This window comes from Thamnophis elegans, chromosome Z (assembly GCF_009769535.1).
Source record: "Thamnophis elegans isolate rThaEle1 chromosome Z, rThaEle1.pri, whole genome shotgun sequence".
Classification (NCBI taxonomy): domain Eukaryota; kingdom Metazoa; phylum Chordata; class Lepidosauria; order Squamata; family Colubridae; genus Thamnophis; species Thamnophis elegans.
The window spans coordinates 54,423,069-54,438,491 of NC_045558.1; the positions used below are offsets into that span (position 1 = coordinate 54,423,069).

The following is a 15,423-nucleotide window of genomic DNA, read 5'->3' on the forward strand; positions in this document are numbered from 1 at the left end:
AAACTTAAGAATCTCAATTAATGAAGAACAATACTTAAATATAAAAACAATACTTAAATATAAAAATTTCAAGGCAGTCTGGATGTGTTCTTCCCCTACAAGCTAAATTTCTAACCTAGATTTCTTTTTTCCTAAGAGCAATTTATATTATTTAATATAGGTATGATATTTTAGAGGCCAATACTGAATTACTGGGAAAATGAATAGTGGTGTGTCACAAAATAAATTCAAGGAGGGTTTTGTGAACAGAATGATGTGCCACCCATTTATCTGAATGTTGCACAGCTACTGCCATGATTTATATCTTTGGGTGATCATAGCTTCTGCCTGGCTTTACTATTATTATACTGGAAAATATTTACTTGAGAAAGTAGCTTCTTTAGCAGTTGTGCAATTGTAGGATCTTCAGGAGGTGGATAGTCAGAAAGGATCCCACTTCTTTTTTTCTGACGAAGCTGTAGTGTTCTGAAAAGGCTTCCTATATCCTTAGACCTTAGAGCATAATCAAATATAGAACGGCTTACAGGTTCCTTGAGAACACTCAGAAGAACAATTTCTTTATCTATCTGTAGTTGACAGAAAACAAGGAAGACATCAAGTTCCATTGGAAACAAAACATAAGGAGTTCATTTTTTAAAGAAAAATTTCTTCTTTCCACAGAGATCTAATACAATGGCAGACTTTTGAAAGAGGAAGTTTAAAAAATCACTTCCCGTGAAATGGTTTCAAATGCAGCTTTAGATTGACTGTTGGCTTCCATTTGTTTCTTTTACAACACTCTTTCTATTTAAAATGCCATGGAATTGTTACTTCCTTGTAAAGTTTTGTAAATCATAAACAACCATTGATTTCATTTTAAAAAGGGAAAGTGAACAAGTCATTGGCCACATGTGGTCACAATTTTAATTATCACTGAAATTCTTCCATCTCCAAAAAATGATTAGTAATACAGAAATGGAGAAAATTATAAATTGCAACAATAGCTGGTACTGCTGCCATTGAAGAAAAGGTATGCAAGATTTCATTTCAGCTATACTAACTATGATCGCTCTTTCTGATCTAAACAGTTTTCACAAAAGAAAAATGTAAAGCAAAGTTTAAGATCTCTTATATAGTGCATTGCTATGAATGATAATAATATGCACTTGGTTTATTACCTGTATTATTGGCTGGGTGATGAAGGAGTGCAAGTAAGGCATTAGTTTGCAATAAACATCAGCAATATTCAAATGCTGTGCTACAACAGTGATAAATCCTACTGCTCCATAACGTATCCAGAGATTAGGATGGCACAAAAAAGGAGCTAAAAAGAAACATTGATTTTAATAAGATTAGAAACATAGTTCAAATCCTAAAGGAAAAACCTACACAATTTCTTACACACATGCACATAACAATTCCAGCTGAAAATACAAATAAATGAATCCAGAGGAAGAAAGTTTCTATTTATTCATCTATTATTCCTTCAAAATTATAATTTTAGCATGTGGCAGAATATTCTATTAAGAATTTAATTCCTTGCTGCTTTGTAATATTTTTGATTTTATTCCTAACTGTTCATAATAACATCCACAAACCTATAATTCATTGCAAAAGTCATCACATAATGTTCCACCTAGTAATACCTAGTAGCTAGGTATTTCAGCTGGACTGTTTTCAAGCTAGGAAATAGAAACAATTTTCTGGCTAAACCTACTGATTTTTTGATGCTTCTAGATGGATGGTTTTCAGCACTACCATGAAAAGATATGATGCAGTTTTATGCCTTTTCCTAAAATATTGGTAAGTAAAGAAGTGGAAGTAGTAGGATTGTGTAGGAAGGCTGTATTTTATGAATGTAAAATGTTATCAATCACTAACCAGAGTTACTTTGAAAGAATTCAATTACATTTGAAAGAGTAGGATAATTTAATAAACTATGTCAACTGATAATTTGATAAAGCTATTTTAATCTGGTAGAATCTTTCCTAACTTGATACCATCTAAATGTGTTCAGATTACAATTGCAAGAATTCCAGCCAAAAACTATGAAGGTTGTATATTCTGGGAACCACTTGGATGATTTTAAATTAGAGAGAAAGACTATATACCAGTGATTAAATTACATGTCATACAAAGATTTTTGAAATAGGAAGGGGAGAGGGAGCTGACTTACCAATATCACACACAAACTCATATATATGAGGTTTCTGCAGAAGCCCTAATTGGCACATACAGGTAAGGGCATTGAGAGCTTTATATATTACAAATTCTTCAACATCACTCAGTCCTTGCTGAAGCAAAGGCTTTAGAATGGAAGAGCTTTGCCAGCCAACATAAGCAGCCACACCTGAAATCCAGACAGATTTAAAAAACACAAATTATAATTCCTAAAAAACTAAATAATTTTATGAACTAAATTCAACATATATTGTAAAACAACTTGCCTGATTTTGAAAAAGAATGAAACTGAATGTCATTTTAAGACCAGCAGCTGTTTTCTATAGATTTTCTATCTTCTTTTTCAGAATTTGTTGGCACTGTTTTAGTATTTAATGGAAAACATCAGGAATGGGAAGCCCGTAACCATTCACATGTAACTGAGTTTCAATTCTCATCATCCTTCATAATTGACTGGGACTATAATTAGCAACATCTGGAGGACCATGGCTTCCCTAACTGTGGCATTAACTTTAAGTATAGGATGGAGGACTAATCATTAGTGCTAAATATGCAACCATTCTACATACATACATACATACATACATACATACATACATACATACATACAGTATGTGTGTGTGTATGTGTACGTATGTATGTGTGTGTGTGTGTGTGTGTGTGTATATATATATGATTATAATATGCTGAAGGCAGACAACATGGAATAATTCATAGTCTGCATCATTCCTGATAGTCCTCATCTCAAGATCACTTATTCAATGACTGTTCAAAATTATAATGACACTTTTGATGTTGGATTTAACTGCTAACTCTTTTTGCAGTAGATAAGATGATAAGTCAAATTAGTTGAGTAATTGGAGCTGTCCAAGTTTATAAATTGAAAGCCTGTTTTTCAAGGGGAAGAAACTATGGTTGTTGAAATATATTCATCAATATTCAACTGGGGGAACAATTTACGTTTGATTTTTCTTTCATGCACATTTTTTGTTTTTGTCTCTTGCTTTGTTTTTATTTTCTTTTTTTGAATGTATTTTAACTTTGGAAATAAAATAAATTAATAAAATAAAAATAAATAAATTATTGTAGCTATTAAAGCATCCCTGATGTTGTGTGATCATGTTCCAAGTGCTTGGCTCATGATTGCCTCATGACACTACAATAAGCCATAGTCATTTGATTACCATTTGAGACCTTCCCAGCTAGATTCCCAAAAGAAAAGTCAAGGGGGAAGTCAACAAGAAAGGTTGAAACTCACTCTTATAAGTTGCCTCTGTTCTTTTTCTCCCTAGGTGCCTTGGTACAGAGTACCAACATCTTGCAGTACTCCCACCTGAACTCTGTAGCATATCGTCATGTCTGCAAGAAATCTCCCCACCCCACCTGTGGCCTTCATCAGCCTGCCTGTGTTCCCTAGTGTCTACTCGTGGTCCTCTCTAGATGACCCATGGCATATTTCTTTTTGGGATACTCGTCTCTTACTGCTTAATGATTTAATGACTCACGAGGTTGTGATGTTTTGACAGTCATTGCTAAGTGATATGCTATGTTCTGCTTCATGACTGCATTGCTTAGTGGAGCAATCCCACTTCCAAATATCATTGTAACCTTAGTACTACCTGTACAATATTCAAGGTGCATCTGACTGGTCATCTTGTGAGAGAGCAATTTGTATTTATGGTACATTGATTCACCTGACTTAGATCTGTAGATGTTCATAGTTTATATATAAAACTGTTTAATTAGTCAGTTAAGAAAACAATTTATGATAGATGAAGTAAATCTAAAAGATATATGGAGAGAAAGAAATGCTAAAAAAGAACAATACATTTTCTACTCAAATAGACACTCATCATTTTCTAGAACAGATATGATATGGGCCTCAGCAGAGTTGAGCTGCAATATAAAAGAAATTGAGATTGGAGCAAGTACCTAGGCGGACCACAACCCAATTTCAATTAAATGGAAAGGCCAAAGGGCAAAATCCAGATGGACATTAAATAATACTATATTGAAAGAAAAAGATTTTGTACAAAAAACGGAAAAAGAGTTAGTCCTTTTCTTTAAAGAAAATAGGAAAGAAGATACATCATTGCAGAATCTTTGGGACACAATAAAGGCTGTTACTAGAGGTTTGATAATAGACTACACAAGGAAGAGAAACCTAAAGAAAAGACAAATGCATAAAGCTTTAGATAATGATTACAAAATACTTGAAAGAGAACTACAGAGATCGCCACAAAAAAAAGATGTCAAAATAAAAATGGACATAATTAAACATAAAATGGACCTACTGGAAAAGGAAGAACTGGCACAAAAAATTAGAGGTGCTAAACAGAATTATTTTGAAAATGCGAATAAACCAGGCAGGTGGTTGGCATATAAGCTGAAAAAAGAGAGAGAAACAAAGAAAATATTCCAATTAAGAGATAAACAAGGACAAATTCAGCATGGAAATATTGAGAAAAAAAATATTATACAAGACTACTATGCTAAGCTCTATGAACAAGAGAAGGTGGAGGAGGGACGAGTCAAAAAATACTTACAAGATGCTAATCTTCCCCAGATATCAGATGAAACTAGAACAATGCTAGAAAGTAAAATGACAATGATGGAGCTAACAGATGCACTTAAAAAATAAAACAATGGGAAAGCCCCAGGACCGGATGGACTACCTGTGGAAATTTACAGAACATTTGAAGAAACATTGACCCTCCCACTCCTACAAGTCATGAATGAACTGATGTTTGAGAGCAAAATACCGAAGTCATGGTCAGAAGAAATTTACTCAAACCATACGAATGATATATCAGAAACAAGCAGCAAAGATAATGGTAAATGGAGAATTAACAGATCCTATTGAAATAAAGAGAGGTACGAGACAAGGTTGCCCATTATCACCACTACTCTTTGTCCTAACATTAGAGGTCCTAAACAGAAAGATCAGAGAAGGAGAAGAAATAAGAGGAATGAAAATTAAGAAAGAAGAGTATAAGCTACAAGCGTTTGCAGATGATCTAGTTTTCATTCTTGAAGATCCACTAGAAACAGCACCCAAACTGCTAGAAAGAATAGAGGAATATGGAAAAGTAGCAGGCTTGAAAATAAACAAAGATAAAACAAAGATTATGACAAAGAATATCCCAGCAACACAAAAGGAAGAGTTGTCAGAAACTTTGCAGATCCAAATTACAAGTAAGGTTCAATATTTGGGGATATACTTATCACCTAGATGTAGCACTCTTAAGGAGGACAACTATACTAGACTAAAACAACAAATAGCGACTGATCTGATGAAATGGGAAAATCTGCACTTATCAATGATGGGAAGAATCTCTACAATTAAAATGAACATTTTACCTAGAATTCTATACCTGTTTCAGACAATCCCAATCAGATTGGGTAAGGATTTTTTTCAAGATTTAAATAAAATAGTTTTGAAGTTTATTTGGCAAGGGAAAAAAGCTAGAATAAAACTTAAATTGCTACAAGATGCTAGAACTAGAGGAAGATTTGGCCTACCTGATCGGGAGCTATATTACCAAGCAACAAACTTGATGTGGATTAAGGAGTGGATATCATTAAAAAACTCTAGATTATTGAACGTAGAAGGTCATGATTTACTGTTGGGATGGCATGCTTTCTTATGGTATAAGGGAACTAAAGCACATGGTTATTTTAGAAGACATTATATAAGGGAGGCGTTGTTATTAAACTGGGAAAAGGTAAAAAGAGTACACTATTTAAAAATTCCAGTCTGGATATCAACAATTGAAGCATTTTCATATCCAATAATATATAAAAAGGAACAAACAGTTAGATATGTTGAATTATTGAATGCAGAGGGTGAACTCAAATCTATTCAAGAGTTGAAACAAGAAGGGATAGAAATGAACTGGTATTCATATGTACAGATACAATCTAGATATAATGAAGATAGAAAATCCAAAGGTTTTTACAATAAAATGACTGAGTTAGACAAAATTTTAACAGGTACTGATGAAAAAGTAATTAAAAAACTATATGGATATTTATTGGAGGTTAAATTGCAAGAAGAACAAGTTAAAGAAACTATGATAGTTTGGGGGAAAAACTTTAGGTATGGGATTGATTTAGAGAATTGGCAGAAACTGTGGTCTCAAAATTATAAAATGACAATGTCTACTGCATATAGAGAAAACTTGTATAAGATGTTTTACAGGTGGCATCTACCCCCAACCAGAATTGCAAGAATGTCCAAGAATAAATCAGAAAAGTGTTGGAAATGTCATCAGACACCGGGCTCATATTACCACATGTGGTGGACTTGCATTGAAGCTAAAAGATACTGGACTAAAATCCACATGTGGTTGGAGAAAATGACACACAAACAAATAGACTTTAAACCAGAGGTCTTTTTATTGGGGATCATACCAGAAATCTATAACAAAGACTTAAAATATCTGATTGTAAATGTGTTAACAGCAGCCAGAATCGTATTTGCAAAAAACTGGAAAAATGAAACAATACCAAAACAGGAAGAAGTTATCCAAAAAATAATGGACTGTGCTGAAATGAGTAAATTGACACTTGAAATTAGAGAACAAGAGGACGAGCAATTTTATAAGATATGGGACTTGTTTTATTGGTGGCTAGGGGGAAAAAACAACAACTTGGAAATGAAAAATGATTTACTCATGCTTTAATTGAAGAAGTTAAATGATGACACAACTATGCTGTGAAATAAATTAACAATGATACAATGAAAAATTAATATATCTATGAATTGAATATTTTAGAATTTTTTGCTTTAAACAGGATAAGGATAATAATGATTTTGTGTATACTTAATAGAGGACTGGTAATATAATGTATAATGTTAAGAACGTATTATAATGATATCCTGTTGATAAATAATTTTGATAAGGGAATAATTGAAAATTGGTATATATATGTAGTGACTATTTAGGACATTTTGTTGAAAAATGAAGGAATAAGACCTCTGTTTGAAAGTATGAAGTACAAGGATAATAATGAACATAAGCATATTTTCTGGGAAAAAATAATATTAATGGTAACTGAATATATATCGTAGAATGAAAGTGAGGTATTTAGTTATACTAGATGAAAAGTCTGAGATGGTAAATATTATTCGAGAATATGGACGTTAAAACACCTATAACCAAACGACATGCTCTATGTGATGATGGGTTTTTTTTTTCTTTTTGTGTTTTTTTCTTTTTTTGTGTTTTTTTATTGTTGTGTGCATTAAATATATAAGTATATATATAACAGAGAGATACAAAGTGTGTGTGGGGGGGAAAATATAGTTAGGATAGATTAGCACAGGTAAGGGAATAAGAACTGATATTAAACTATATCTGGGTTGGCGGAAATACCATCCCAAGGAAACATAAACTGAGATTTAAAAATAGATACACCAACAACAATAGAAAGAGAAAGGGAGAGAGGAGGAGAGAATGAAAGGATGATGGGGGAAAGAAGAAAGAGGTAAGGAGAGGAGGATGGAAAGGAGAGAAAGAGGAGGAGAGAGGGTAGAAAGGGGAAGAGGAAGAGCAGGAGTAGGAGAAAGGTATGGGAAGAAGGAAGGAGAAGGAGAGGAGGAAGGGGGAAAGTAGAGAAGGGAAGGAGGGAGAAAGGAAAGGGAAAGGAAAGGAGGATGGAAGGGAGAAAAGAGGAAGGAGAGAGGGTAGGAAGGGAAAGAGGAAGAGCAGGAGCAAAGGAGAGGTAAGGGAAGAAGGAAGGAGAGGAGGAAGGAAGAAAGTAGAGAAGGGAGAGAGGGTGGAAAGAAAGAGGTAAGGAGAGGAGGATGGAAAGGAGAGAAAGAGGAGGAAAGAGGGTAGGAAGGGGAAATGGAAGAGCAGGAGTAGGAGAAAGGTACAGGAAGAAGGAAGGAAATGGAGAGGAGGAAGGAAGAAAGTAGAGAAGGGAGGGAGGGAGAAAAGAAAGGGAAAATAAGATGGTGTTATAACAGGAGGAAGGGATGGTAAACAAAGCAACCGAAACTGTATATTATAACCTATTAAATGAAAATAAATGTATAAGGATAAATGTTAAAAAAAGAAAACAATTCATCCTATAATATAATGGAAATATTATTTTTGTTATTAAGTACTTACCCACAATGCTGTCAAAAAATGCTCCCCGTAAATGCCAGTCATTCTTATCATTAAGAAAAGTGATCATATGGGAAAGAAGTACATCATTGGCTTTTTGTCGTCCAAAAAAAACACAAAGACGAGTTATCCCATTCTCCATTAAAGTCTGTTTAACAATATTTTCTGGATCACTTAATAAAGTGACCACTTTTTGCTGAACCATTTCATGCAAGGCCTGAAGCTCTGCAAGAGTAACACAGAAACAGATCAGATAAAATGAAGAATATATATTCGCTATCATTCAACGCAATATGATATTTTTATTCAGTAATCTTTTCTTTTATCTTTGCTGAATTGTTAACATTTATGAAAATGTAATGAATTATGTATTTTAGCAAATTATGGGATGACATTATGAGTGACAAATGCAACGTACTAGGTTATAAGAGAAAAAGTGTAGTAGAGTCAGGTCTGCAACCCACCTTTCTTAAAACTGTATCATGTGATAAATCAAAGAGGGAATAAAACTTCGAAGCTAAGGGGAAATTTGAATATGCATTGATGTGGCATTCTCTCACACATTTTGAACTTGAGCTATAGGAATACTTTATAACATTTGGCTATCAGAACATTAAAAACACAAGATCAAGTCACTATTATTTTGCTCACAGCACAGTGTCTACATGAGCTGCAACATATAGAGTTCCTACACTGCCATCACCTTAAAACAATGTAATTACAGAAGAGATAGAAAACTTCTAAAAGTTGGGCATTTCAGCTTTTCAATCTTTAGATGGTCTCAGAAAAACATGTTATGACATGGTGATGTTATTGGTTGGGACATAGTTAAAATTTATCAGCTTATTTTGGGGCATTCTAAGAATGGGAATTGAAAATGAGAGATCTCTGGGAAGCTACACCATCTGGAAATCATTAAAAAAAAAGGTTCAAAATCATACCCTGGAATTCAAGGAGTCAGTCTCCAAAAGTTCCTAGGATATGAGGTTAGGAAAGGTAGAATAATGGATAGTTGTTTAAAAAGAACATGAGTAGCAAGAGAGGAGGGTAAATTATCCTCCAACTAATGAAGTAACTTCCATTCAATTCAGAACTCCTTCCAAGTTAGCACTCACGCCTTATCTTGCATCAGATAATAATATCAGTTATATAGGCTTACAGTTTAAAGGGCTGTAAGGCATTTAAAGTCTATGCTATTGTTCAAGTTGGAATTAGTGTAATAGTGCTTGGAACACAGAATCTCAGCTTGATCAAAATCTCCAGTAGCACAATTCAATATTAAAATAATTGCATATTAATTCCTTTTACATATATACATTATAAGGTGACATGCAGAAAGTCTTGCTTGTGTATATAAATCCATATACTGTACATGAGATCCATACAGAATTTGAAAATGCTAAGCAGAAGATTGACCAACTTAAAATATGGTATTTATTTTCTGAGATAAACTGTGATTTAACAAAGGAACATTAAGATGTATTCCTACTGAGTGGATTATTAATTATACTACCTCACCATTCCTTTCTTTTACTTAAATGCTATAGATTATGGAAAATCTTTGGTATCTTTTTGTAATCAGAAATGTTCTGCCAGATACAGTGGAACTGCAACTTCCATAATTCCTAGCCAGCATATCTTGAAAATTTTAGAATGAGAAAGGTTATATTAAAAAAGCATAAAAAACAGAAATCCTTTCCTGTAGATATTTATCTGGAAATGTCATTAGGTTCATTATATACATCACACTTAAAAGGTAAGTCAGTCTAAGAAATACATTACCAGTATCATAATTTTCACTAGGATGTGTTGTATCATCTATTTCTTCACTGTTTGGTTCATTTTCCATGTTCAGAGTTTTCAATTGAACTAGGTCCAAAAATCTCAGAGCCGTTTCAGCCAACAATGCTATGTTCTCTGCAAAGATTAAAAGCAAAGTGTCACAGAATAAATATATGGAACTATATTAATCTTAGTCATAGAAGTCTAAAATAACTTTCATTTCATTCTCTCTCTCTCTCTCCCTCTCTCTCACTCTCTCTCTCTCTCTCTCTCTCTCTCTCTGTGAACATATATACATAATTGCAAAAATGCTTCTCTCTAAATTTATATAATTGGGCTTGTTCACCTAAAAACTCAGTTATTGGAAAACTGAAGGATGAACCAAGCATTTTTTTCAATGCTGCAAACATTATAATGTATATTTCAGAAAAAGTTGGTAATGCACTGAACATGGACACCAATGTTTCCATAGGTAATTTTAATTATCCTCCCCAATTCCCTCTCCAGGTTACAAGAAAAAGAGTAATTTGTAGTATCATATTTATTATTAAGTGCTCCTTCGTCCCAGATAAGCATTCTTAAGGAATACTAATAGAAATACCATAAGTTTATTTGTTTTGTATAAAAAATTAGTTGGTAATGGAAATATATGTCTCATTGGGCTATATAGGTAGCAGAGAGTCTTCTTATACAAACCATATTGGGTAAATAGGGCTTGAGACTAGCCACAATCACTATATGGGAGTTGTATGACTCCAAACATATCTTTGAGACACATTTTGTGTGAGAGCCTGGAACGTTATCTTAAATTTTTAGCACATCTACCAATATGATTATATAGAAATGCCTATATAAAATGGTATTGAACATTACATAAAATCAAGAAACATTCTTGCTATGAAAGATGTATCCAAATATAAGTTTTAATTTTTAATAACTTAATGTCCGATATAAAGAAATAAAATTCAGTACCTAAGTTACACTTATATATAATTAGCTGCCATCTTTATTATTTTACAGGAGAAATAACAGATGAACAAATGAGTCCTAATAATTTTTCATCTTATCACCCAGCACACACTCACTTCTTACCAGCATAAGCTAGTCTGACAATAGTTGCTTCATCTTGGGCCAGGTGAGCAATACCTGGCAAGATGTACTCTGGATAGATATTGGTATCATTCCGTGGAACTTCTTTAACTAAAGTCAGAACTTTAGTGAGTGTCCTAACAGCTTCTGCCCTTACTCTGGGCACAGAGTCATTGCTGAAATGCAAGAGATAAGGGGTGATACGATCCAGTAGGATTTCTACACTTAACTTAGGTGTCAACTGAAGAATCAACTCCAAGGCAGCCAATTTTGAATCACAGTATTTCAAGGTCTGCAGGCACGAAGTTATTACCGAAACCAAGATGACTAATCCATTTTCCTTTGTCGCTCCCTCAGCCTTTTCTGTTTGATCATGCCCACAGAGATTGTGGATTATATTGTCGAGGTCTTTACGGATAACAAGGATGCGCTCATCAGCAGATACAAAGGTTTCCTTGGCAAATTGTGCCATATATGGCTGAAGGAAAGTGTAGAATATTTCAGGAAATGCATTGTTACGTTGTTGTTTCAAGTAATCTTCTGCTGCTAAACGCTTTTCGGGCTCACACTGGATCATTTGAATAACCTTCAAGGGTGGGAGGCAAGGTAGCAGAATAAAGGGAGAGGATTCAGAAAGAATGCTGTCAAATAAGTAGAAAAACTTAAGTAAGCAGCCATAAAAGGAGTAGAATTATTTACCAATTCTCTAATACTTCGATCTTCAATTTTACTTAAGACCTGTTCAGGAGAAAAGAGACCATTTCTATATGCCAAAAGCTGTGACAAATCAAAGAGAGGTACACCTTCTGTAAACAGCTCGGCTATTACACAACCTGGGGGGGGAAAGAAAATAAAGACTAGACAATTATGAATTATTTATTTATACTTAATATTTCTAAAGTGCATTTATTGGCGTCCATCATAACTGAATCAGTTATGTTTTCTAAGTACTAGATCTAGTATATCTACAATATGCTATTAATATTCTAACCCTATAAGTACAGATTTTTTAAATTTTTAATTCCAAGCTTATCTAAAATCACCTGCTTTGGAAATCTTTGCTCTAGATTGCTAGTAAAAATATTACATACCTGGCTGTTGTTTAACATAAAAAAAAGCATTCCATATTTGCATGTCAAGATCCTGATTATATGAAAACCCCCATATGTTCTATTAATTTGTGTTCATGTGTTAAAAATATGAGAGCTCTCAGAGCATGCTTATGCCTTCATATATACATCATAACTGCAATGAGATCATATTGATCTATCCATCATGTGGATTCACATTTCTCTGAGACCACGTAAACAACAAAAAGATCTGCCTCCTTAATACATTATCATGTGTTTAATAGCCTAATTATACAGTATTAGTTTGCATCTTGCATCCAGCAAAGAGGAAGCAATGAGGTTTATAGAAGATTAAACGGAATAAAGAATTCAGTTTCCACTAATCCTAAAGCAACATGGCCAATGGCAAGAGAGCTAATTGAATGTTGTTCAAAATACCTAGAAGCTATCAAGGTGACTGCCTCTTTTGTAACTTTTAAAAGAAACAGAAACCCTACTTCGTTGAAGTGAGAGAGAAAATATTAGTCATATTGGGGGGGGGTGGGTTCTGGTATCCTAAGAAATCCAGAAAAGATCACCAGAACAACAAACAAAATTGATTCTCTTTCCACAGCTATTAAAAGTGGTGGCTCAGAACAAAGTACATGCTTGATCAAGTACAACTTGATAGACAGGTACATGAAGCCTTTGATAATAGATTTCTCAATTTAGATTTGCAGCTAGATCATTTAAAAACATTTGGAAGCTCACTTTAAAGCAAGATTGGACCCTGAATACATGGGCCATATATATAACATTCAGAAGTGTTGTTATTAAACATCAGAAGTACAATGATGAAATACTTGTCATTATGCTTAATTAAAAACTGATACACTACACTTCCAATCCTGTTTCAATTATTCTTGGAGCATCATTCTGACAAACTCTATACATATAACTCTCTTTAAAAACATCATACTCCTGCATTAAAATAATTGCCAACACCTGCTTTAAATTTGTTGTCAACTGAAAAAAGAATTCATAATCTAAAGATAATGTTTTTACATCTTTTTATTTGATGTAGGATTTTGCAATTACAAACAGTGGTTACTTTAAGTATATGTAAGTGAAAAAAATGCAACAAGCAATGTAAAAAGCTCCTTAGCATTTTGTGATGCCACACTGAAGCTTGACAGTTGCAAACTAATTCATAAAGATAAACAACCTGCACAAGCTATCTAATTTAAAATCAGATGAAAATTGAATACTAGAAAAATATCCTTTAAATGTTCTGTTTCATTATTATGGTATTCTCTTCATCTGAATGATTCATAAGTTTATTTCTCATCTAGTTAGTTAGATCAATCTTCCACATTATAAGATTGAAATCCACATAGACAATTAATCTTCATGTGTGTGTGTTTGTGTGTGTATGTGTGTGTGCATATATATATATATGTGTATACACACACACACACACACACACACACACACACACACACACACACACACACATATATATATATATATATATATATATATATATATATATATATATATATATGTTTTCTGAGGTTTTCGCAGGTGTTAGTATGTAGGTCTTTGGTTATTCGGGTTTTCTCCCGTGTAAAATTGGAAGTGTCTTGGCAACGTTTCGACAAAGTCTAATTCGTCATGTTCAGGCTTGTTTGCTTGGCTTGGTGCTTCCAGGAGCAATGACATTGCTCCTGGAAGACCAACCAAAGACACACACACACACACACACACACACACACACACACACACACACACAGATAGATAAAGCATAAAATCTATACTGGGTAGGGCCCTCCAATCCGCCACCTGGGGTTTCGTGCTCTGTGGGGGTTCCAGGCTCCTCCTAAGAAAGAAGCCTAACTGCCTGTTTGGTAGAAGACAGGATTAGGAATGGGGCTGGAGGAGGAAGCCTAACTGCCTCTTTGGTGGAAGAAAGGCAGGATTAGGAATGGGAGGGGCAGGGGGTGCCTAACTACCTGTTTGGTGAAAGAAAGGCAGGAGGCTATAATGGTGGGTTGGAGGGAATCAAATACCTCCCATGGACCAACGGGCTTGGTCAGTGGTAGCTGGCTCATCAGTATCAACTGAAGGCAGAGACCTCATTGGTCAGAATGGCTTCAGAAGAATAGCACATGGTGTGGTGGCAGCCACTTGAACAGCGTGTACACAGCAGTGTAGAAAGCAAAGGGGATACTACTACACTATATATTTCCCAGGAAAATCATGTTAATGGCGACAAAAATTTACAATGGCTCTAAGTAAAGGAACTCCTTAAATGGGGCAAGGGTGCTAAGAATCTCCTGGTCTGCTAGAGGTATGATAAACCCAAAACTACGAATTGGAACCTGGAACTTGAGAAGCCCATATGAATCTGGGAAAACACACAACAATGAATCCCAATGAATCTGGGAAAATGAATCTGGGAAAACACACAACAATGAATTCCCAATGAATCTGGGAAAACACACAACACTATCCAAGAAATGTTCAAATACAATATCTCTATATTGGGAGTGAGTGAAATGTGCTGGCCTGAAAATGGAACATGTAGAATAGGAGATTATACTATCCACTACTCTGTTGAAAATAGTAAACATTATCAAAATGGAGAAGCTATAATAGTAAATGATCTTGTAAATAAATGCATCAAGTCCTTTATTCCTGTATCTGATAAAGTGATGATGATCCAAATAAATAGTACTCCAGTAAATACGAATGTTATACAAGTTCACACTCCCACAGCTGACAATGAGGAGGAGGATTTAGAGAAGTTCTATGAAGCAGTATATTGAAAAACTCTAAAAAGGTAATGATATCACAATACTCATGGGGGACTTCAATGTAAAAGTGGGAGAAGAAAGTGATGCTCCTGTAGTTGGAAATGTTGGCTTAGAAACCAGAAATGATAGAGGTGACAGATCTGCAAGGAAAATAGGCAATGTGTTCTGAATACTTTTTTCAAATTACCAAAAAGACGCCTCTACTCTTGGAGATCACTGGCAGGTACACAAAATAATACAGTAAGGAACCAAATTGACTGTTTTACAATAAACAAGATTTAGAAACTCAGTAAAATGAGCAAAGACATACCCAGGCACAGATGTATCATAATCTACTACTTGCAAAAGTCCAGCTGAAACTAAAAAAGATGAAAAACCCGAATCTTTCTAAACCAAAAATTGACAATGACT

The 15,423-nt window shown here is 34.3% G+C and overlaps 1 protein-coding gene across 1 annotated transcript in view; it reads right to left on the reverse strand.

The window, feature by feature from the left end:
* The window catches only part of PIK3R4 (phosphoinositide-3-kinase regulatory subunit 4), a 53,253-nt gene that overhangs the window by 28,964 nt on the left and 8,866 nt on the right, over positions 1 to 15,423 (reverse strand). Inside the window, exons 4-10 of the mRNA XM_032235731.1 lie at positions 11,847 to 11,980; positions 11,151 to 11,733; positions 10,059 to 10,193; positions 8,280 to 8,501; positions 2,156 to 2,329; positions 1,158 to 1,303; positions 363 to 566 (exon numbers count right to left, since the gene is read on the reverse strand). Coding sequence (XP_032091622.1) covers positions 363 to 566; positions 1,158 to 1,303; positions 2,156 to 2,329; positions 8,280 to 8,501; positions 10,059 to 10,193; positions 11,151 to 11,733; positions 11,847 to 11,980 — 1,598 coding nt within the window. The remainder of the gene's footprint in view (positions 1 to 362; positions 567 to 1,157; positions 1,304 to 2,155; positions 2,330 to 8,279; positions 8,502 to 10,058; positions 10,194 to 11,150; positions 11,734 to 11,846; positions 11,981 to 15,423) is intronic.